The following is a 25,059-nucleotide window of genomic DNA, read 5'->3' as shown; positions in this document are numbered from 1 at the left end:
GACTAGGACGTGTAAATGCAAAATGGAGTATTACCGAAGACAATACAAACGGTGCGTTGGTTCTGAATTGATATTTCTCTTAATCATGATTGATTGATTTCATATTTTGTGTAAAATTTGACATACTCCCCTAGGTCGTCATACTGAGCATAATCTAAGCCTGGATCGTGCTGTAAACGGTAATTTATTATTTATTTAATTAAGAGAAGTAATTTAATATTGATGTCCCATTTATGGTATGATTATAATTTATAATTAAATATCGAAATGATGATCACTCTAGGGTGTAAAGGTAATGCCCATATTCTTAACCATCTTATTACATTGTGCAGTATTTATAGGTTTCACGTTTTATTTTAATCGGAACTATCAAACTAAACTAATAAAATAAAATAAATAAATAGATATTATGGTACACTTTTACAGATTAGTCCTGCTAGGTCGAAGGATTGTCTTGTGGGAACTCAGACAATGACTTATATATAAAATATAAATACTTACATACATAGAAAATATCCCTGACTCAGGAACAAATATTTAGATATGTTATAAACACAATTTTATTTCTATTTCCGGTTCACGAGCGGTTGCGGGTGCGAGCCTGATGCCATCGGCGACATGCAGAGCTTTACTACGGCGCTACGATAGGCCTCCTCTGCCACGACGGGCGTCAGACGCAAGTTTCTTTACAACGAGCTACGCGTGAGCCACTCCGTCTTCATCGTCATGAACCGTGAGATCTTCGGACAGCGGCCGTCAACCCTGACGCTATAGTCTATGCGGCGACCTAGATGATTTACTTGCGTAGAATGTAACTATACCGCGTGTTCCGAGATTTTAGGCGGGGTAGTTTTGACGTTAGGTACGTTTTATTTACTTAAATGATTAGATTGATTGCGGCATATTTGTTTAAGATTAAGACACGTGTTAAGCATATTTGTATATTTCCATTATTGCGGTTCAGCCACACACGTATTTATTAATGATAATTATTGATTTACATGTCTAGTCATTGACTGTGAAAGTAGACGTTTCTCATGACAAATGAAGTTATTCCTGACTCTATTATTGATATTGCGAGACCCTTTGATTATCTGGTAAAGCCATCTGTTTGATAATTAATAATATTTGACACCTACTTAATGATCATGATAACGTATTCATTTTAGATGTAAGATGTTAGGTACCATATAGTTATGTAGGCGTTTATCCAATATATTTCGTATCCAAGTTCTAATATAGCAATTCACATTTATTTCACTATAAGAACAATATTCAAATACACACGAGTACATACATAGCTTCAAGCTATCCATATATCTATATTTCGCACACGTTAATTCAGCTTTGGCTGGTTGCGAATCATGAATCATTTGCAGTGCATTACAATGACATTGCTAAGGTGTAATGTTATATTTATTATTAACGCATCATTCATTAAACAGATTGGCATAGATATTTATGGTCTTACGTAAAATTCAATTTCGAGTCAGCATGATTCGCAAACAGCTATTATGCTATGAAATTCAGGAGTCATGAAATGCTATTGTGGGTGTGATATTCGATCATTCGAATTTTATACGTACCCAATTCACGTGTCATATTGAATCGTCATTTGACTGAGACTATATTTAATACATATTTAATATAATTTTAGTACGCCCGATACGTCCATTCGAAAAGTATATTATATTTATTTACTAACTAATTTGTAGTTGTTGAAACCGGTCACAGTGGCTTTATTAAACACGTGGCTGTTTTAACAATGAGGTATTTTAGTCGTTATTGGAATTGTCCTTAAGTTGATTTATTCCAGCAATGACAAGGTTTTGAGATTACCCATATTTAATTATTTGAATGTCGCTAAGCAACGGTTTTCATCCACGTTGATGGAATACGTCATGTGTTTTATTATAGGGCCCGTCCTAGATGTCTAATAAATGGTCAAACCTTTGGTCTGTCCTCACAGGTATATCCTGTGTATGTGTGTGTTATTAGGGGTGTCAAGTACATTGTTTGTGTAAATTTAATATTCATACAAAACGTATACATGGCGCTCCCCTCTAGGGACATGTTCCCGCTGAGGGACATGCTACGAGTGTCAGTATTGCTGCTCATCGGAATGTGGCGAGATCCGTATTAATGACGGCTATGTCTTTCCAGATCCTTCTGAGACGTTTATTGTCCTCACAGGACGAGAAGTTTGGGTATTTCATTTGCTGGTATAAGCTAGCTTGTATTGGAGTCAATGTAATACTCAAATGATTGGTGGTCTGTTTATCTTAAATTTTATTAGACAACTAAACGACATTGAGGATTGCTTCGGTATGACTCGGTGTTGGGGACAACCAACCGTGTTTTATTTAGTATGATTCAATATGGATTTAAACCGTATTTTACACACTTAGCTTTTCTTATTTTAATGGGTAAAGGTAACAGATTCTTATTCAACTGGCATAATTTAATAAACAGTTATATTGCGCGATGTTACAGTTGATAACATAATGAAATGGCTGATCTCATGATATCAAGGGCAACGCTTATATTATTGTCTTGTTTATGATCGTTCATGGGTGCTCATGTCACATACTTACTTACTTATTTGGTCCCGGTTTCAGTACTTGATAGTCTGGACCTTACGTGACGTATTCCATGTAGGCGACGGGTCTACGGTATTGCAGACGGTGCGGGTCCAAGTGACTATAATACCATACGTATGGATACTTTCACGTAGGGACTTGCGGCTCCGACATATTAACAGCACCCATAGTAACGATATATGCATGATAATTTTATGAGATCTCAAGGTTTGCTTAAAGTTGACTGCAACCAGCTATTTTATATAACGATATAAGTTTATTTTAATATAGTCGTGATAAGCCAGATTTATCCATCGATTTTATGGATTTTATGACATATTTGTGTTATTGATACTTCAATCAAAATAAACACTAATCTATTTTATATATTAGCTGAAGAATATTTCAGTGCAATATATTTTAGAAGTATATAAATCTGAGTCCATCTGGTTTTAATTAAGTTATACTTTCATTCGCGTAATGTTTCAATGATACCATAATGAAATGGCTGATCTCATGATATCAAGGGCAACGCTTATATCATTGTCTTGTTTATGAACGTTCATGGGCACTCATGTCATATATCATACTTTTATGTCCCGGTTTCAGTACTTGATAGTCTGAACCTTGCGTGAAGTATTCCATGTAGGCGACGGGTCTACGGTATTGCAGACGGTGCGAGTCCGAGTGACTATAATACCATGCGTATGGATACGTTCACGCTAGGGACTTGCGGCTAGACATATTCGTAATGCCCATGAACGACTTATGCATGATAATTTTATGAGATTTCAAAGCTTGCCTTAACGTTGACTGCAACCAGCTATTTTATTTTAAGATATAAATATTCGTTGGCCTAATCGTGATGAGCCAGATTTATTCGTCGATCGTATCGACATTATAACATACTTATATGTTATTCAACTTAAACTCAACAATGCTAACATATTTTATGTATTATCTGCATAATTTTACCTAATTTAATTGAATTATTTCCCAGTTGGTCTTCCCAGGTTAATCATTTAATATCTTCATGGTTTTCTTATCATAATATCTCCCACAATAGCATTTTATAAGATTTTAGTTTCGTTGATTATGCCATATAGTTAGGAGTATAGAATTATACATTTGTCTGTAATTAATAATTAATTAAGTCACCTCTAGGATACGTATAATGCTTGTTAGAACATATCACTGTTTATATCGCTAGCATGTCTCACACCTCAGGAGCTTTGGTTACTAGTTGCCATAACGTAGTCCATATTACCCTAGATGATTTTGCCATATATTGTTTGTGTATTTTAATATGCTTTACTTCTTTATCCGTAACATATTTTATTATGCTTGTGTACAGGTTAAACTTGGGCAGTCAGGTTTTTGTTTCCGTCTACTTTTCCTGACGTAGGTACTTGGCCCTAGTAATGAAGGCGGTGTATTCAAATAGGTCCTAATCAGACTAAATTGAATACAGAGTTATAGTAATTATTTTCTGACAAAAATATAAATGATTATAAATACAATAAATCGAAATGTTTTAGTATCCAATCTTTTGTTTATTTTATACTCCATCCTCGTAGCTTTCACCCTCGTAGCTTATATACCTAATTAATATAATTTTAACTTTGAATTAATGGTAAGTATTAAAGGTTGAGTAGAGTCAATAATTTTATTGAAGTAGCTTTCTATTAGTTCTTTGAGCTTACCCTGGGTAAGACGTTACACGTTCAGGAGCTACAATGCTATCATGCCACAGACAGACACACACACAGACAGATAGACAAACAGACAGACAGACAGACACGTCAAACTTATAACACCCCGTCGTTTTTGCGTCGGGGTTTAAAAATAATCGTGAATCATTCAAAACTCTCTGTGTCAGTACGTCTTCTACTGATCAAGACTACTTACTGAAATAGCATGACCATGTTCGTACGTTTCCGTCAAAATACGAAGGAAATTCTTTTCGCACTACATCTGTAACTGGGACATTTTTTTTAAAGTTGTCCACTCCACTTGTTTTGTAACATGGGTATTTTTTACGCGATTCATACTCAGAATCGCGAGGTCTTTCGATCCTGTTTGGAGAAAAAAATGTCCCAAGATTTTCATACATTTTTCAAACCTTCCATTCCGTTACCGCCATACAAAATGTATGAAAAAATGGTAACGGAATGGGAAAAAACCTTGGGACACTTTTTTCTCCTATTAAGATTGAAAGAGCTCGCGATTTTGAGTGGAAACCACATAAAAATTTCCACATAAAAAATCCAAAAAATAAGTGGGATGGACAACTTTGAAAAAAATAATTTTTAAGAAAAAAAACCGTCGCCTTTCGGGTTCTGGTGAAAGCTACTTGCGAATGTTCGATTATGTAGAAATGTGTAAGTATTTTTTAAAACAGCTTTTAATGCTTTAACTATTAGATGGCAACACAAATGAATATACGTATAACGTTAAGCCTGTGTGGTGACGGGTTAAGAATTTCACCACCCCTTTTCTTCCCGTGGGTGTCGTAGAAGGCGACTATGGGATATGGGTTAAATTGTGGCGTAGGCGAGAGGCTGGCAACCTGTCACAGCAATGTCACAGTTTCGTTTTCTTTCAACCCATTATTTGCCAAGAGTGGCACTGAAGCTTTAGTAGTTTCATGTGTTCTGCCTACCCCTTTATGGGATACAGGCGTGATTGTATGTATGTAGGTATGTATGTATGTTAAGGTTTGAGGAGTTTCCTCAATTCATCATGAATTTGATTATATTATAAGAAATCGAAGCTTGACAAACTTTGACTTGAAAACTCAATATGCTTAACAAACATAATATGTAAATAAATGTCACTGTTCTGAACTTAAATGCATGCTTTTCTTACAAAAATACCAAAGTCACTATGAGTATGCCGTTCAGATTTGAGGAGTTCGGTTCTGACTATCATCAGTAGTTCCACTGCACCAAATGGCACTGTTGTGGGCGTAAGTGCATGCTGCTCTTATAAAAATACCAAAGTCACTATATAAGCGTGCCGTTCAGATTCAGGTTCTGACCATCATCAGCAGTTCCACTGTACCAAATGTCACTGTTCTAGTGTTCTTATAAAAATGGCAAAGTCACTATAAGCGTGCCGTTCAGATTTGAGGAGTTTAGTTCCACTGCACCAAATGTCACTGTTCTGGACGAAAGTCCATGCTGTTCTTATAAAAATACCAAAGTCACTATAAGCGTGCCGTTCAGATTTGAGGAGTTCGGTTCTGACCATCATCAGCAATTCCACTGCACCAAGTGTCACTGTTCTGGATGAAAGTGCATGCTGTTCTTATAAAAATACCAAAGTCACTATAAGCGTGCCGTTCAGATTTCAAGAGTTCCGTTCTAGCCATCATCAGCAGTTCCACTGCACCAAATATCACTGTTCCGTACCTAAATGCATGCTGTTCCTTTAAAAACACAAAAATCACCATATGTATGCCTTTCAGATTCGAGGAGTTCCCTCGATTTCTCCAGGATTCCATCATCAGAACTAGGTTCTGAGAAAAATAGGACCAATCTGTATGCATATACATTCAATCAAAAAAAAATTTTTCAAAATCGGTCCAGTAACGACGGAGATATCGAGGAACAAACATTAAAAAAAAAACCATACAGACGACTTGATAACCGTCCTTCTTGAGATATGAGGCGACGTTTAAAAATGGCCCAATTCTCCTAGAATACTATAAACGTACAACCATAGCAACTATTGACAGTAAAATTAATATCAATAATTATTTCCATCCCCGTATCTCTGAACTTGATTTAATTTCCAACAAATTTGTTATATTACAAAATTGAGATAACAGCCCGGAAAAGCCCTTGATTGTACTCCCCTTTATTCCCCTTCGCGAAAATTTAATTAAGTCGCAAGGTTTGTTTTTAATCAGAAGTTTATAAGGTCGAGTTTTGAGTGATCGAATTAGTCGTCCCGTGTCTGCAAACGATCACATCTCAAGAAATAATTTCTTTGGGGAGAGGGATTTGGAGGAATTCAGCCCTGTGCGATTGCGGCGAGGAAGACCAGACCATGGAACACATTATCCAGCGCTGCCCCCTTCGTTCATATCGAGGGCTGCCAGAAGACAGGCTGCATGTCACACCCGATGCAGCTGACTGGCTCCCTGAATATTGACATTTAAGACGCTAACAACACCCAATGGCCTTGTCGCTAGCGTACGAGTACACTGTTATTCGTATGGGAGTAACGCCGTGGCTTGCGTGGGCGACGGTCGCGCGATGGTCGCGCGACGGCGATGCGACGCATACGAAATCAAACCTTATCAATATGGAAGTATGAGACATGACGGCGACGGTCGCGCGACGGTCGGGCGACCGTCGCCCACGCAAGACACGGCGTCAGTGAGAGCGCAATGTCACTAAAAGATGCACTAGGGATGCATTATTTGTGCAATATGTTTCGTTAGTGTTTTAGTTATGTATATTTTTGCTATTATAATTTTAATTAAAGACAACTAAGTGAATAATTGTACGCCATAGAATCGTTTAATGACAAATTCGAGACCAATCTTTGCATTTTTTTTTCTATCGAGCCGATTTCATTAAATCGTGTATCGAGTACGGCTTTGTTCGTTGAAATATTATGAATAATAACATATAATTTACTTGCCTTACTAAAACTAACAGTTTGTCTTAAAAAACTGCGCAAGTAACATAAATTTTGCGCAATTGGGTGTTGTCAGCCCCTTAAAATGTAGAAATAATTGCCTATTTTTAAATTGATGCCATACATTTCTTTGAGAAATCGCGTGTCAAAGTTTCGACACATCATCATCCTCCTTGCGTTATCCAGACATTTGCCACGGCTCATGGGAGCCTGGGGTCCGCTTTGACAACTAATCCCAAGATTTGGCGTAGTTTCGACACAGAAAAAAAAGTGCGTCAGTAAAATAGCTCTAACTGGGTTACCTACTCATTTAATATTTGGGCTTGGCTTGTTCCTCAAAATAAACTACTTCAATTTCGAGTAACATAGTGACCTATGGTTGATTGGTAGACAATGCCTTAAGACATTAAGCCATTTGTACTTTATTTTTTAATTGTGCAATAAAGTTTAAATAAATAAATAATAAATAATGAAATTCCATTAGTATAGGAAATTTTTCTATATGATAATTGGATCACATTTACCCTTAAACTATAAGATAATATAGGATAAGATAAGTTAACAACTCAAAAAGTTTGTCAAAATTTTGTGCAATATGTCCACAATTTAAAAATAATTATTAAAGGTTTAAAACGAGATATTTGGATTTGTCGCTGCATTGCAGGAAAGACGTGTATCTTTCAAAAAAGCTTTCAAGGGTATTTTTTCATTTTTTTCCGAATTAAGATCATAATTTGAATGATTCTGAACCCGAGTCTACAATAATCTCAAAAATGTAAAATTTTGAGATGTGGCCGTCTGACGAGCACGGAACGTAGTGTTCTGCGACAAACTGAAGAGAACTTGAGAAGTGATATTCGAATTTTAACTTTAAAGGTGAGTGTGGTTTTAGTTAGTAAGAGGAATTGCTATGAAGTTTTGAAGTTGTCACTTATTTGATTGACTTTATACTGCCGTAAGTTTTGTTACCTAACGAAACGAAGTCGGAGCATTACAGGAGCACACACACACACACACACATTTCTCTGGTTTAATTTTTGCTACTAAATTGTTCGTGATATTTTGGGCTGTCGCTATAACGCCGTGTCTTGCGTGGGCGACGGTCGCGCGACCGTCGCCGTCGCGTCTCATACTTCCATATCGATAAGGTTTGATTTCGTATGCGTCGCATCGCCCTCGCGCGACCATCGCGCGACCATCGCGCGACCGTCGCCCACGCAAGCCACGGCGTAATAGATTTTTATTGATGGTACTAATTTTTTTGACGTTCGACATTTTTGTAATTTTACTAGCATGCATGTAGCCGGGCTTGAACCAAAAGTATATATAGCTTTACCAAAGAAAATTGTTATTTACTGTTTAATGTAGACATTTGTGTTATTTTTTTTGTATGTTCGCGATAAACTCAAAACGACTGATTTAATCGAAAACGCAGTCCAAACCATTTCAAATACAACAACGGGTCAGTATAACTAAAAAATTAGTCTTTTGTGATAAACAAGGTTCAACTACCTAAAATAAGACCCCCATTTCTCATTCCTTACCCTAAATAACAATAATCTATTGTTTTCCCATAAACGACAACGCTATTATCAAAACTAGCCAATAAAACATTCTCTAAAACATCGACGGAACCAGAAACAATACGCATTAGGTCGCCAGTAAGTCTACTGGAAAATAGGCATTTGTAATAAATCTTCTGCACATAGACATAGGAAGAAATATAGACAGAAGGCTTTATTTAATCTAAAGAATCTGTCCATCGTGCGTAGACGAATGCACTAACGTTAAACGAAACGCTCACGAAACGAAATGCTCGTAGATTATCTCTAACGCTCTTGCGGATTGGCGCGACAGAGCCATGCTACCTTTCGCGGCGTTTCATTTTCCAATGCTATTCGGCTACGGGGCCTGCCTAGCCGAAATGACAATTGTTCACGCTAGACGCCTATCGAACCGCAGTCTTACTCTGTCACGCCAATATGAAAGAGCTATTTTGAAATAGCTACGATAACGATATCGTAGCAATGTGCATTTTGGGTACGTACACTTTCATGAAGCAAACCATTTACTGAAAGAGACAGATATCTTCACTCTACTCGATTTTCAATATTGTGGTACCGCTTTATTTCCCGTAACCAAACATAAGTAGGTATATTGAAAATTATTAGAATGTTTGTTTGATTAACATGCAGAAATGTATATAGAGATAAAGACCAGCTGGCTATCATTATTCAGTCATTGTCGTAATGGAAATGTGGTGCCATGATGACGACCCGTCTAAAGGTTTCTACAATAATATATATGTCTAAACAGATGTCCTCACTCGCTTGATAATAGATTTTTGTCTAGTGTGAACCAAACTAGACTGTGTGTGTCGTAGATACAATACAATATCGAATGAAACGTTTGAAGTGGAGATATTTTGTACTACTTTTTTCATAGCCGGACTAATGAAGAGTCTCGTGTCATTGAAAGACTTTTTTGCTTGGAGTTTTAGTTTATTGCGGAACTACTAGCAATGAACACTAATAGAGGTTTACAGAAAGTTCTCGATTTTCCAAGAATTTCAAAACGATTATAATGAGGAGGCACGCTGACATTTTATCCCGCCAGGCGGCGCCTGTGCAAGTGCCTAGGCATGTCACTGTCATTCATATGTGAGAGAGAGAAAAAAACATTTCTTCTTAATCTCACGTATGAAATTCTTTATTTGTGCAATGGACTAAGGGTGGTGGCATAACCTTTGAGTGTGCCTCCTCATTTAGTAATGAAGCTAGAACAATTACATGTACCCTGCCTACCTCATTTGGGAATACAGGAGTAAGTTCATGTATAAATAAATGAATGTTATATGATATTCTTACACAGATTGTTTGAGTGCCATGGTAAGCTCGAGAAGGCTTTTATTGTGGTTAGGGTACACGTATATTTTGAATCTAATTATAAGACGATAGCTCTCACAAATAGTTTATTGTACGAGGAAAGTTCAAAGGAATCCTTTTAAAGAGTACAGCGACAAATACTTCACGTTGAAGTAAAACTGTACAGGGTGGCCCAAAATTAAATTGACAACGAATAGGGAAATAAACCAAAATATCGAAGTTACTGAAAATATTTTTAGGCCTATACAACGTGTTTCCGGTATCACTCAAAACCTCAGACACCCCAACTGATTTTTATTTTTTTAAACTCATCTAGAGTATTCATCTTTTAATCTGATGGTTACTTTTTTTTTTAAATTGAATTTTTAATTTTCTGTACAACTCTACTTGACTTTTAGCTCTACACTCAATAAAATAATTGCTAACTACCATCATAAACCATTAAACTATTTATTTGTGTACGTTACTGCAATGACATAAGGTTTACCAATCGATTCTACTCTCGATTCTGAACAAACGGTTTTCAGGTTTTTAGTGTTAAGTATGCAATATATATGTCACCGTAAAATTTTAAAAACCGTTATTTTATAATTTCACTAGCGAGATTATGAACTAACGAAATATTGTGAACCATAACGTACAGTTCACAATTTGACGGATTATTTTTACGTTAGATTATAATCTAACGAAGCGAAACCGTCAAATTGTAAACTGTCATGGCGTCGGAACGAAGCTAGCGCTCTGATTGGTCGGTTTTATAGTAGTTCGTTCTGTGGCCATAGAGTGACTGACACAAATAGACTCTGCAATCACAGATGTCAGTCAAAAACCTCATTAAACTTTTATCATCAAAATTCGATATATGTTTAAGGAAACGGTCGAACTTGCCAAAGAAACAAAATTGTCAGTTACTTTACTTGTTATGTGGCGGCTTGTGATTTAATATTCAGTTTTCGAAAAAAAAACCGTTAGTTTATAATCTTACTAGTGAGATTATGGACTGACGAGTTATGGTGAACCATAACGTTCACAATTTAACGGATTATATTTCGTTAGATTATAATCTAACGGAGAGACAGCGTCAAATTGTAAAGTATCATATGCGTCAGGAGCTAGCGCTCTGAATGGTCAGTTTTTTGTTAAATCGTTTTGTGCCCATAGAGTACCTAACATAAATAGACACTACAATCACAGACGTCAATTAATATATCAAAATTGTATATTTTAGTACACATGGTGCAGTTTTATGGCACTATTGCGAAATGTGGTTAATTATGTGCCTATATCGAAACTTTAAAGGGCCATATGGCCCTTTAAAGTTTCGATATAGGCATATATATATATATGTATGGACTGAAAAACGTCGAACGATACAAGTGCGAAAAAGAGGAAGTTTGAAACGAGTGTCGATAAATCAAAACACGACTGAAAGAAGAGTAACGTACTATTAATGGACATCTATGATTGTAGTGTCTATTTATGTTAGGTACTCTATGGGCCCAGAAAGATCTAACAAAAAACTGACCATTCAGAGCACTAGCTTCTGGCGCATATGACGATTTACAATTTATCGGTTTCTCTCCATTATATTATAATCTAACAAAAAATAATCCGTTAAATTGTGAACGTTACGGTTCACCATAACTCGTCAGTCCATAATCTCACTAGTAAGATTATAAACTAACTGTTTTTTTTTAGAAAACTGAATATTAAATCACAAGAATTATACGAATTAAGCCGCCACATAACAAGCAAAGTAACTGACAATTTTGTTTTTCTGGCAACTTCGACCGTTTCCTTAAACATAATATCGAATTTTGATGATAAAAGTTTAATGAGGTTTTTGACTGACATCTGTGATTGAAGTGTCTATTTGTGTCAGTCACTCTATGGCCACAGAACGATCTACTATAAAACCGACCAATCAGAGTGCTAGCTTCGTTCTGACGCCATGACAGTTTACAATTTGACGGTTTCGCATCGTTAGATTATAATCTAACGTAAAAACAATCCGTCAAATTGTGAACTGTACGTTACGGTTCACAATATTTCGTTAGTTCATAATCTCGCTAGTGAAATTATAAACTAACGGTTTTTACAATTTTACGGTGACATATACACCGTGTTTCACTTATTTTTACATTCACCATGGACAGCAGTGATATCTATTTCGCAAGGTTTGCAATGTAGACCAATTTTATTGTGTAAAGACATTTTTTCCGGATTCATAAGCTCGATACGTTTCAGCCTACTTACGTAAATTCACCTAACTTACATACAACATACATACATACATACAATCACGCCTGTATCCCATAAAGGGGTAGGCAGAACACATGAAACTACTAAAGTTTCAGTGCCACTCTTGGCAAATAAGGGGTTGAAAGAAAACGAAACCACCTAACTTAAAACTATAAATTACTAGCTTTTGCACGAAAATTGGAATATTACATACAAACTTCCACTCCCACATTTTAGGGAAGTGGGGGGTAAGAAAGGGACAAAAAGTAGCCTATGTCACTGTCCATCTTTTAAACTATCTTCACTTCAAAAATCACGTCAATTCTTAGCTCAGTTTAGCCGTGGAAGACGGACAAACAAACGGACACACACACTTTCCCATTTATAATATTAATATGGATAGTTTGTAAAATTCTTAAAACCTTAGCCCGTTTATTGATTACAAAAATTAGGATATTTTACAAGCTATACGTGCAATAAGTTAGACGAAAGTTATACTAGAGGTGCAGCGGCATATCGTTATTTTTTTGTTCTAATATTTGCGTTTGTACTATAAAGCCAAAGGAGGATATTTAGAAGACGATTCGATTTATTTGGTCAAAAATTATTAAGGTTTGACAGAAAAATTATTATACAAACATTTGTCAACGTATTTTTGGGCCACCCTGTATATTGGACGAGGCTTCTTTTTGTAACGAACGTACACTTTTTGTAACGAACTGAAAACGAGCTCTAGTTACACCTTGAATTCTAGCTACACTTTGAAATCTGAATATTAAAAATGCTTTGTTTGTTGTTAACTTTACCGCCTGGTCACGACTCTGCGCGACCTACTTCGGCGGCGACTATAGCCTAGAAGGTCTTACGGCTCAGCCACGACATTGGTCTAAGCGCGACAGCGGTAAGCGGCAGCCATACATTGGAGCGAGACACAGCGATGGGACTTTTCATTCGTACGTATGGCTGCCGCTCACCGCTGTCGCGCTTAGACCAATGTCGTGGCTGGGCCGTTAGTGTGGACGCTCGGAGCGAAGCGATTGGCGGGGCGAACCTTATTGCTATCATGATAGTTGCTTTTTAACTACACTGAGACTTTAGCACGTGCTGTGGAAACGGGAGCTAACCGCGGCGAATAATAGAAACAATGGCCTTTGTTTAGCAGATTAGGGCAAAACAAGGCAAGTTCATCTCAGAAAATTCATACTATAAATGAATTTGCACTAATTTGCACACATTAATTTGCACAAGTCAAGTTCAAGTAGCAGAACAGGCGAGCAGCATCGTGTGATTTTACACGACCCATTTCGAGCCACTTTTGACCCCCTCATAACTACTGAAATCAATAACAAATGACTTATTATATAAGTAAGTGCAAGTTAGCTCAGTCAGGTCACACCTACACAGGATACTTACCAATACCTATAAGAAACGAACAACAAACTTGGACAGTTTTATGTTCGCATTCCGAACATCCTTTACGAGTCTTTTTAAGTTGTTGCTCTGCAATTCCATTTGAAATACTACTGCTTTTCAACAATTCGTTTTTACACTTTTTCAGTGTTTTTGAAAATAGAGAATTGTTGGCCCAGTGCGAAATAAAAGGACAAGTGACAAAATTGCTACAGGAAATGCGACTGAAAGTGACCTGGGGGTTGCCATGAAGTACCTACTAAATCCGCTCTTTTTACGCAGAGAGAAAGGACACAGCTATACCACACAGTTACATAGTTCCATCCTACTCTCTTAACCTAAACTGGTCGACTTTAGTACAAACAACTCTGATATCAATTGCACCCAAGTGACGACCAGAATGTAACTCAAAAATGGCTAATAAATATAGCTTAACATAAAGAAAAAATCATTTGATCGATAAAACAAACTATATTCCATAAAGCTACACACTATTCACTCTTCCTGAAATAAGATTCCGAGCTCATCAAATAGGTTTGGCACAGCGTCTTTTTACTGAACGCCTGCTGCGTCTCTTCGTCAAGGTATTGGTTTATGATGGCAGCGGAGCGCAGGTCTTCCGCGGCGTGGGAGAGCGGGGCGTGGAGGTCGTGTACCGCGAGGGGCTCACGCGTGTGACGCTGCAGGTCTAAGGCGTCGAGGTGGGAGGGCGAGGGGGAGCGGAGGACGACCACGCGTGACTGAAGGGCGCGTAGCTCGGGTTTGATGTAGTTCCTCGCTTATGAGGCGCGCGTAAATTCCATTACGAACATTCTTTACGAGTCTTAGTACTAAGTTAATGCTTGCTCTGCAATTTTATTTGAATCTTTACGCACTGCTTTTAAGAAAATAGTTTTTTTAATTTTTTTATTGAAAATAGAGAATCGTCGGCTCAGAGCAAAATAATCAGTCTAGCGACATAATTGCTACAGAAAAGAGGGAAATTCTAGTGAAAGCATATTCTGATGTCAACTGAAAGCAAACGACGACTTTCTAGATAATTCAAAAATACAATATTATCCCAACAAGGCTTACTAAATAAATATGCTTAATGTAGTAAATAAAAATCATTTCATCGTGTTAAAAACAATTGTATTTTAGAAAGCTACAGACACTATTCACTCTTCCTGAAATAAGATTCCGAGCTCATCAAATAGGTCTGGCACAGCGTCTTTTTACTGAACGCCTGCTGCGTCTCTGCGTCAAGGTATTGGTTTATGATGGCAGCGGAGCGCAGGTCTTCCGCGGCGTGGGAGAGCGGCGCGTGGAGGTCGTGTACCGCGAGGGGCTCACGCGTGTGACGCTGCAGGTCTAAGGCGTCGAGGTGGGAGGGCGAGGGGGAGCGGAGGACGACCACGCGTGACTGGAGGGCGCGTGGCTCGGGTTTGATGTAGTTCCTCGCTTTTGTGATTCGCGCGTAAATTCCATTACGAACATTCTTTACGAGTCTTAGTACTAAGTTAATGCTTGCTCTGCAATTGTATTTGAATCTTTACGCACTGCTTTTAAGAAAATAGTTTTTTTAATTTTTTTATTGAAAATAGAGAATCGTCGGCTCAGAGCAAAATAATCAGTCTAGCGACATAATTGCTACAGAAAAGAGGGAAATTCTAGTGAAAGCATATTCTGATGTCAACTGAAAGCAAACGACGACTTTCTAGATAATTCAAAAATACAATATTATCCCAACAAGGCTTACTAAATAAATATGCTTAATGTAGTAAATAAAAATCATTTTATCGTGTTAAAAACAATTGTATTTTAGAAAGCTACAGACACTATTCACTCTTCCTGAAATAAGATTCCGAGCTCATCAAATAGGTCTGGCACAGCGTCTTTTTACTGAACGCCTGCTGCGTCTCTGCGTCAAGGTATTGGTTTATGATGGCAGCGGAGCGCAGGTCTTCCGCGGCGTGGGAGAGCGGCGCGTGGAGGTCGTGTACCGCGAGGGGCTCACGCGTGTGACGCTGCAGGTCTAAGGCGTCGAGGTGGGAGGGCGAGGGGGAGCGGAGGACGACCACGCGTGACTGGAGGGCGCGTGGCTCGGGTTTGATGTAGTTCCTCGCTTTTGTGATTCGCGCGTAAACCGCCTGTATGAGCAGGCGCGCGTACTGCATCGAGTGAGGTACGCGTCCGCGTAGTGCCCTCACGCTTTCTTCCACCTGTTGAATAAAACAAATTGTATATTAGATAAAGTTGAATGTTGTTGCACTGCGTGCGTAGCCGAACGCAGAAACGCTCACGAAACGAAACGCTCGTAAATATCTATCTCTATCGCTCTTGCGTATTGGCGTGAAGGAGCCAGACTACCTTTTGCGGCGTTTCGTTTTCGTTTCGCGTCGTAGAAATTCCATTCGGCTACAGGGCCTGATTACATCTGACTCTTTTAAATACTCTAATCTTAACCCTATTTTTAAAAGGATATAAAAGTTACTTCATGCCGCGTCTTAGCATACCCTAACAACAGGTTCATCCATAAATATCTCTAGTGTGTGAAATTATAGTTTGACTGATTATTACTCACAAAGTACATCTGAATGTCTGAAAAGTTACACCAGTTTGACAGGATTGGCTTATCAAAGGCCTCGAAGAAAGTTTTTCATCTGGTGCAAATATTTACACATCCAAATGACTTTTGAAAACAAAATATATCAGATCTTGAAGAATTTACCTGGCTATTTGTATCAATTATTTACTTTCTAAAGCAACCTAGATTGCCGAAAATTAAGTTACAAATTACCTTTTCCGACCACGTCGGTGCGTCGCGTAAAGCAGCATGTAGCTGCGTCGATGAATACCCCATGAGTCCACACATGTGCCTCGCCACTGCCTCTTGCAGTGCTGACTCCGATTCGTCTCCTGAACACGCCACATACATCTGACGCTTCAGCTCGGCCATTAATTCATCTGGCCCGCCACCGAGACAGAATACTGTACCCGTCATGCCTGAGGAAGAAAAATTTTCATTTTTAACCGTAGTACAAGGTCGCGGATATTAGTGGCCCAGCAGGAGGTACAATAAACAGCTGTCGCTCTTATCCAAAACAGATTTATATAAGTTACATTTTGTCCAAGCCACGGACCGCACAAAACAGCACGTAGGTAAGACTTAACATATAAACAACAGTAAACCATTTCCCAAATCCATAAGTAATGAAAAATATGTACCTTGATCTTCCAGCGCTGCTGCGATTTCAAAAACGGACAGTACTCCAAGTTCGTGACCCACCAGGTAAAACTTTTTATTCTCGCCTTTTTTCTTCAGGATCATCTAAAAAAATACAATAATACATTAATTATTATATTGCAATCGATGTATCTTATACTCGTATTCGGAAACCCACAATACCGATTACTGTCAACGGAGAGTCAACGCGAAACGTCAAATTGGTCGTGTCGAATTACCCCCCTGTTCTGCTTTCTTATTAGGAGCAGAGCACTTAGTGCCTTTTCTCCTTCCACAAAAACTTTAATGGTCAAGACCACGTTTCAAGTATATGCGTTAGGAATTTCAAAAATTAAAAAGTTGTAAAGTCAGGATTAGGAGTCGGGTTTTAATGTAGCAGCATCTGGTAGCAGCTCTCACTGACACATTATCAAAATACCTTAAAAAAGCCACTTAGTTATTTCTTACCGTGGTATATCTCTTCGTCATGTCTTCCAGCGACTCGTCAGGTTTATCCAGACCGGGCTGCAACACGACTGCTGCCAGCTTCAGTCGTTCGCATAGATTAAGGTACCGTTGATGTAGACCTTGTAGACCTGGGACTATGTACAGGCATGATTCGGATGCGTCGAACTCGTCGACTCTCTAAAAGAGAGTTGAAACAATTTTATAAACTATACACATACGAGATTACATAAAATAATATCGAAACAAATCTTTTTGTTATTTAGAGAATTCTGATATTCCGTCTGCTTGTTTTTATTATCTTTACAGTCCGAATTCTTATGGCGACCCTGCCATTTTCAATAAATCTAAACATTCTGTACAAAATTCATGTTATTAAGAGTTTCTTAACCGATTCTCGTAAAAGTTTGTGAGAATCCTTAGTAGGTATAATATATGGGAGATGGTTTTACTCCTTAACAATTTTTATATGATTTTTTTTGTACAAACCATATCCATGCCTTGTGTGAGTGTGTGCATCACTACAACATTGATAGTAGCATTGAGTTCATCAGTATCGATGAAAGGAATAAGAGCAGTCAGGCCTTCAACTGGTGTATTTGACACTTTTAATGTTTCCTCCATTTCTCGTATTCTAAAAAAAAAACAATGATATTATAGGAAAAGAGACAAAAAATTTAACGTCCAGTCAATTAATGCAAAAATGTTTCTAAAAAAAAGATAATAAAGGAAAAGAGATAAAAACAAATGGATGCTGATACGCAATAATGAGTTATCCCACATGATTTTTGCAATAAAATGTCAACTTTAATCGTCAAATTTTTGAGTTGACATCTTATTGCGAAATGCATGTGGGACAGATAACACATTATTGCGTTTCAGCATCAAAATAACATCCAGCAATTAATGCAAAAATAATGTACCCACTTTTCTACACTGAGTAACGGAATGTCGTCTTCAGGGATATTGATATTTTGCTTGTCTCTCAGATACACCCAAAGTTTTTGAGTTGAGTCTTTGGTAACACCCAAGTCTAGTAAAGTTTTGTTACCATCATGTCCAGTTATTGTGATATCTGTAACAGATTTATAAAATTGAAATTCTAGCTGAAAATAATACTCATTATAATGACGCTGAATCAAATATTTTTCGGAAAGACAAAACTTTAATATGAATAAATGGGATTTAACTGTAAACTTTCCTTGATCTCATCGAAATTATATCTCTTTATATTAGTTTATATGTATATTTGTATAACCTGCCTTTCAGAAAAATAACTACTTATCTATAAAAAACATTCGATAAAAGTTGTTAATATTTCTACGAATTGGAAAATTCTGTATAGATAAATTCTAACGATTATTTGTGTCGCTTAACTTTAAAACTGGGTAAATCCATTCTGCTATAAGGTTGATTATCTTTCAGTTCATATTCTATTTTTTATATATTCAACCTTAAAGCAGAATGGATTTACCCAGATTTGTAGTTAAGCGATACATTTTCACGTCGGAACGTTATCCAGAACCAATTTTCCAATGCATTTACTTCGATATAATTTTTATTTTCTTTGATTAATTACGTACCAATTACGTTTTCTATTTGTTGTGTTAGAGATTCTTCGGAAGCAGGAGGATACTGAGCAAAGATGATTGGCTGTTTAGTCTGTAACCCGCGCTCCGTTGCATTGACTATATCACTGTAACTGGCCGGTATACTACCTTGAATCTGTAATAAATGAATAAAGAAATAACCAGAACATACTACATATTCATATTCATAAATTAATGAAAACACGATCAAGTCTATCGGAAGCTGGGGATTGAACTCGGCTAACTTATTCACTATACCGTCATCATGTAGTATATCATCATAATCGAAATTTCTCCAGTCTATTTAGGCGCCTTTGAACAATTCAAAGAGCGAGCAAGTTGTAGGTATACAGTGCCAAAATTTCTAAGTACATTTTAAACAGATAGGTATATTTTGGTTTATATCACGAAACCGGATATCTACACAGATAAATGTAATAAATACACTTATAGTAAAAAACATACTTTTTATATTATGTTGACTGTACCTTTGTGTCTATAGATACGGAAAGCATCATAGCTGGGAATCCGTCTGCTGCTCTTGATACACAAACTTTGTCTCCTACAGAATTATTGATGCCAATGACTACGAAGTATCTGCAAAGTATTAAAACAATGTAAGGTCATCACTTCATGATAATCTGAAGAATCATAGAAATATGAAATCAAGGTCATTACAACTTCTCTGAAAGTCTTCTCTTTAGCGACAAGGTCGCATGTTGTTTGTCTCTACACATTATCAACATTTTTTTAGCTACATAGTTTACTAAGGTGTGCAATTAAAAAGTATACTTACTTGATAGATGACATTTTTCTAGTCTCTGCGTCCAAATTATCCAGCAATGCTTTATAAATTTCTCGCGTCCGATCATTGATCTGTTCAGAAATTACTACAAAGACACCTTCAACTGGACCTAGACTTAAGCTTTGCTTGACTAGATTGGAAGCGCAGTCTTTGTGAGCAAGGTCTTCTGAGGTCGTTTTGATGTTTACACCTATTTTTTTCCACTCCCTGTTAAAATGTAAGGTTAATTGATTTCTGAGGTTAATTATCACAGCTTTCACCTAAAAAAAGTAGCTCTAAAGACACGGATAATAAAAAAAGTACTCGAACTAACAGTCACTTGAATTGTTTTCTGTTGATCGTGTTTTTGCTTTTTATGCACATGATACTTTTTAAAAATTCAACGAACAGTGGCCCGTTTCTCGAAAGGTACAAGTCTTATATAAGTATTACAAATGCCTTCAGCAATCTTACGCAAACAACTTAATTAATGTAAAATGTCTGCGAAGCGCGATTTTAGTAGTGAAACTTCTTGTTATTGGATTTGGTTTTATAAGCTCATCGTTACAAGCAATTTACGGAGCCACTATTTTATGACATTGGTTTGTTGTGAAAATTCGTTTTCTAAAGGGGTTTCCTTTGAAATACTTACTGTACTTGTCGTGCTAGCCGGTCAGTCTCGTTCAACTGAACATGGATGTTTCGCGCACCACGTTTGACTAAGTGAGCGGCGAGGCGTGTTACAAGCGACGAGTCACCTATCATCAGCTGGCTGCGTGTTCCGGAGCATACGAGACTGTGAAAACAATGAATGAGATATAACGTTTCGGAAGTTTGTTCAGTTATTATAATTATCCTTAGGAATCTCTAGAATAGGCTTTAGGAATTTTATATATTCTACACGAGAGGTCGCCTCATGTATGCAACAGCACTCTCCCAGACGCCCCAAACCCAGGGTGGCTGGACCCCGGACTCAACCAGCACTGATGCCCGCTACTACTAGATGTTACAGCATCTGTTTAAGAGTAATGTATACTATACCCAGTGTCTAAACGAGATGTCGCCTCATGTACGCGTAACAGCACTCTCCCTAGATGCGCCCCACGCGCTAGGGTACGGAACGCGCGCTTGGCGTCTTGAGGCGCGTACGTCACGCGTGACAACGGCTGAACCCAACCGGCACTGATCCCCTCAGCTACTAGACGTTGCAGCGTCTGTTTACGATAATGTTAGACCAATTAGTGAATAAATACAGTAATTATTTTTTGTAGATATTGAGCAATACATTTCAACAGGAAATTGATATGTTTATGGTTTTTAGCAACGCAACTTCGTGATTAGACAGAAAAGAAACCAGACACAATTCAATTAAAAACAAATCATCAAATATTTTCTATAAATAGTCACAATAAATAGATAATAAACTGAAATAGACATCAAACAGAAAAGAAAACGTAAATGGGTTGTAGTGGTAAAGACGTTAGCCGCGTAAGGTTAGCTGGGTTTGAGTTTTAGAAGACTAGGTCATTTTTTCCTTGGTGTATACCTATTTCAGTTTTTTCACGTATGACGCTAATACGTAGCAGTGTTTCTTTAAGATAAGACTAATTGTTTGACTAACTTTTAATGCATCAAATTGCTTCTATGCCTTTTTGTAACTTTAGCTGTAAGTTTTCCTAATAATAAAAAAACCGAATTAAATAAATATGAGATTCTTGTTACATTCCCATTATTTACTTCAAAATTTAAATGTCAAATGTACCTGGAAAGTTTCGACATCATTATGCTCAAATAGGGAAGAAAAATCCACGCGGAAATAACTCCTTTCATGAGTCAGTGAGAACATTTTGAAGGAGAAGTTTTCATTTCTTTTCACTTGATGGATGTCCAGCGTAAGTCCCAGTGGCCCACAGCACTGTATGTAGGCCTGAAAGTCGAAATAGTATATTTACAAAGTTCGAATACCACTTTTAGCAATTAAGTGATGGGTTGATCACAACTGAACTCATACCTCAAAGTCAACTTTTACAACACGCACGGTAGAAAAGGAGGTCGGGTATTTTTAATCCGTCACCACCTCAGAGGAAAAAATTCTATAGAGAGGACAAGCCGCGCGCGGCCTGGTCGCAGATGTAGGCCCATTGGGCCTACACCGCCGCCAGTTCGCCGTCCGCTGTCATCGCGTGTACACGCGCGCTGTTCACCGACGAAAAACGAGTTTCATCCAAAATGCCGAAGTGTGCAATAATAACTTGCAAACATCGCAGTGACCTGAATAATTTCCAAGCCGATAGGATAACATTTCATAGGTAAATACTATTTATTTCCTTTTATTTCACATAAAACACGAATTAAACGTAATACTCCGAGTTGTACCATGTAACCTTACGTTTGCTTGTGCTTTAAAACGTTAATTATACATTGCGGCTACACAAGGAACATATTGTAAACAGTGTAGTGTTTTGCGCCGCAATGAACGGTGTACAAAACGATTCACTCAGTGAGACATTTTTCTCGGAAACGAGGCGAGGCGTTCCCGCTATTTATCGTTGTGTGCGTGCGCGATCGCGCTCGCTTATCGTTCGCATGTACACAACCATTGAAATGATGCGCGTGTATTGTGCAATAAAAGCGTCCAGCTACAAGTGTGTGTGGATTAGGTGTGTGCGTGCATTATCTTTACAATTACTGGTGCTTTGTGTGGGTTGCGCAGACCTTGCGACAGGCGTATTCTATACAAATCGCCCGGCATGACCTATCTCCCGAAATCTGTGGTCACCACACAGTTACAATTTCATATATTATAATATGCATGGCGGGAATACGGCAGACCACGTCAGCGTGCAGGATAACCTGGACATTTTGAATGGCTTTGCCAGAGGATGAAACAGAGACGAATGGAAAAAGGGGGAAGAGGTCTTTGCCCAGTTAAGTAGTGGGTCACAGTGGGCTCCGAATAATTATAATGGCTAACATTGTGGGATGTTGATTTTAAAATCGTTGTCCCGATAGTCGTTTTTAACGAACGGTCTTACAGCGAAGTGTTGCCAAGATCTTGAGAAACTCTTGCAGAGTGGTTAGATTAAGGGTCAGATGCAGAAGGCGGTTCCTATCACTACAGCCCTAATCACCGGCAGCTTGGACACTGCTGTATGGTTTTATGTATTGTTTTTTTTTTTTGTATTGTTTATTACGTGTTTTTATATTTTACTTTTAAAGGCATGCATATTTTCAAAGACCAAGCCGCTTGCTCGGCCACCTGCACAGAATAGGAGATGATCGTGGTGTGAGAAAAGCATATGTGGGACACCCGGGTGGAAAAAGTCTGCGTGCCGTCCCCGATATCACTGGTGCGAGGAAGTCCTAAAAGACGCTGCGTGGTCAGCCCCAAATGGCATGAAGTGGCGCAGGACATAGCAGAAGGGGGATGGCGGGTGGGGGGGCTTGTGTTGGAGGCCAAGATCCTTTTTGGGTCGCTGAGCCAACATCTTGAAGACATCTTGAAGTAAGTAAGCCGAAGAAAAGTGAATAAATGGAATAATGGCTAATAGCTATAACGTGTTTGCCATCGAACTTACATCCTTGTATTGCCCCCTACTGCATATGACAATGTCACAGCCCATGCCGTTCGTCTCAGATAATACTCGGTTAACAAACGCATCGTCTCGGCAGCAAATGATGTCATCAGCTGAAATTTTACAGATTAAGTTTAACCTAATAAATTGAATACAGCAAATATGTTGCCAAACTCAATAAAATTAAAATAGACAGTGTATAAGTGAAAGTAAATAAACTGCCCTGCTCTTGCGCTTCGCTGGGCTTGTCTTGGCGGGGGCACTACCGTGCCCCCAGATACGAAAACATAAAGGTAAAGAATCGACTGGTGACAAATTTCAACTTCATTATTTTTCTATGTTTCATAATTTTTACATTATTAAATACGGCGTCGATTGGTCACATATCGTCACTACTTTTAAAGAAACTTGTATCTTCGTCTGTCAATGAAAAGAAAATTGTAGTAAGTATGTATGGAATGCATATAGACTTACTGCGTTTTAACTTTGAGGAACAGCGTGAGATACGAGATTTTTTAAAAGTAGTGACGATATGGCATGCCTGTTCCTAGCCCATCACCAACACCATAGTTGAAAGTGTTGAAACCATATCCCACAATAAAGGGGTGGTCAAATTCTTAAATCATCACCACACGAGGAAAATAGGAAAGTAATTATCAAAGTTCAGGATTCTTCCTTGTCTGTCTCCTCCACTTCATCCACGCCGTACATACCGTTTAACTTAGGGAACACTTTTAACAGGAAGTTCTTCTTCAATACACTGCTGACAACCACGAAGACCCGGCACTGAACGTGCAGAGCCAACGCAATAATGGCCTGTCCCGTCGCGCCGGACCCGTCGCTCACCAACACGGTCATATTTCGATATATTTTCTCTGACGTTTTAATGGTCTGGGAAAACGAAAATCATGAGATATTTTATACTGAGATAAGATCCATTTATTCACAAAATGAAAAAACACATGAACTGCTCAAGTTCCAGTTCCACTTTTAGCAACTAAGGAGTTGGAAGCTATCGAAATTGTGATATATTGCAATGACAGGAATCCATAACCCGAAGGTGGGTGGGCTTCATTATTCACGTGAACTTCTTCATTGTTCACATAGAAATGAAAGCTTAAATCTAAAATAAGCCCTTGAGACATTATACCAAGGATTCCGGAGACTCGCTTAGCAATGATAATACGTTGTGCGAAGAAGTCGGGCAAATAACACAGTTGAAGGCGTTTATGACTGTTTACCATCAGGTAAGCCATAAGCAAGCAAGCAAGTTGCAAAAAAATGTTACAGTGCATAAAGAATTTCACTTACAAGGCAGTAGAGAGCGTGCGCATAAGCAAATGGCACTGTAGCGGCGTCCTCAAGACTCCAGTGCGCTGGGACCGGCCACAGAAGATGTGGTAACGCGCGAGCTTGCTCACGCGCCGCGCCGCGCATCAGACCCATTACTCGCGTACCACTGTTGAGACAATTTTACATTTTATTATTTTGGCCTATTACTATGTATTATAAAACTGAGCAGTGAGTAACTACCTTCGATCTGAAGATAAGGGTAGAAACACATCTATCAGCACCGAACCGCATGACTAATCGCTCGTTAATATGAAGACGCTACGCGTTACTTTAATAGTGTTGTGTTATACTTCGCTTAATTTTCAAATACGAAATTAACGTCA

At 38.1% G+C, this 25,059-nt stretch overlaps 1 protein-coding gene across 3 annotated transcripts in view; it reads right to left on the bottom strand.

The window, feature by feature from the left end:
- Positions 1-14,879: 14,879 nt before the first annotated feature.
- The window catches only part of LOC125232513 (fatty acid synthase-like), a 28,056-nt gene continuing 17,876 nt past the window's right edge, over positions 14,880-25,059 (bottom strand). The window contains exons 24-39 of one of the 3 annotated variants that reach the window (XM_048138214.1): positions 24,695-24,842; positions 24,097-24,274; positions 23,387-23,496; positions 21,571-21,735; positions 20,850-21,022; positions 20,461-20,604; positions 19,821-20,036; positions 19,513-19,621; positions 19,019-19,160; positions 18,363-18,510; positions 17,925-18,069; positions 17,439-17,615; positions 16,973-17,075; positions 16,545-16,750; positions 15,823-15,966; positions 14,880-15,158 (exon numbers count right to left, since the gene is read on the bottom strand). In XM_048138214.1, the coding sequence (XP_047994171.1) occupies positions 14,919-15,158; positions 15,823-15,966; positions 16,545-16,750; positions 16,973-17,075; positions 17,439-17,615; positions 17,925-18,069; positions 18,363-18,510; positions 19,019-19,160; positions 19,513-19,621; positions 19,821-20,036; positions 20,461-20,604; positions 20,850-21,022; positions 21,571-21,735; positions 23,387-23,496; positions 24,097-24,274; positions 24,695-24,842 (2,548 nt within the window). In that variant the 3' untranslated portion in view covers positions 14,880-14,918. Of the gene's footprint in view, positions 15,202-15,543; positions 15,967-16,544; positions 16,751-16,972; positions 17,076-17,438; positions 17,616-17,924; positions 18,070-18,362; positions 18,511-19,018; positions 19,161-19,512; positions 19,622-19,820; positions 20,037-20,460; positions 20,605-20,849; positions 21,023-21,570; positions 21,736-23,386; positions 23,497-24,096; positions 24,275-24,694; positions 24,843-25,059 lie in introns of those variants that run through there. The other 2 variants (XM_048138215.1, XM_048138213.1) reach the window with 2 other exon arrangements.

Source organism: Leguminivora glycinivorella, chromosome 13 (genome assembly GCF_023078275.1).
Source record: "Leguminivora glycinivorella isolate SPB_JAAS2020 chromosome 13, LegGlyc_1.1, whole genome shotgun sequence".
NCBI lineage: Eukaryota > Metazoa > Arthropoda > Insecta > Lepidoptera > Tortricidae > Leguminivora > Leguminivora glycinivorella.
Note: the sequence above shows the minus strand (reverse complement) of the source record. Positions and strands in the feature narration are given on the sequence as shown.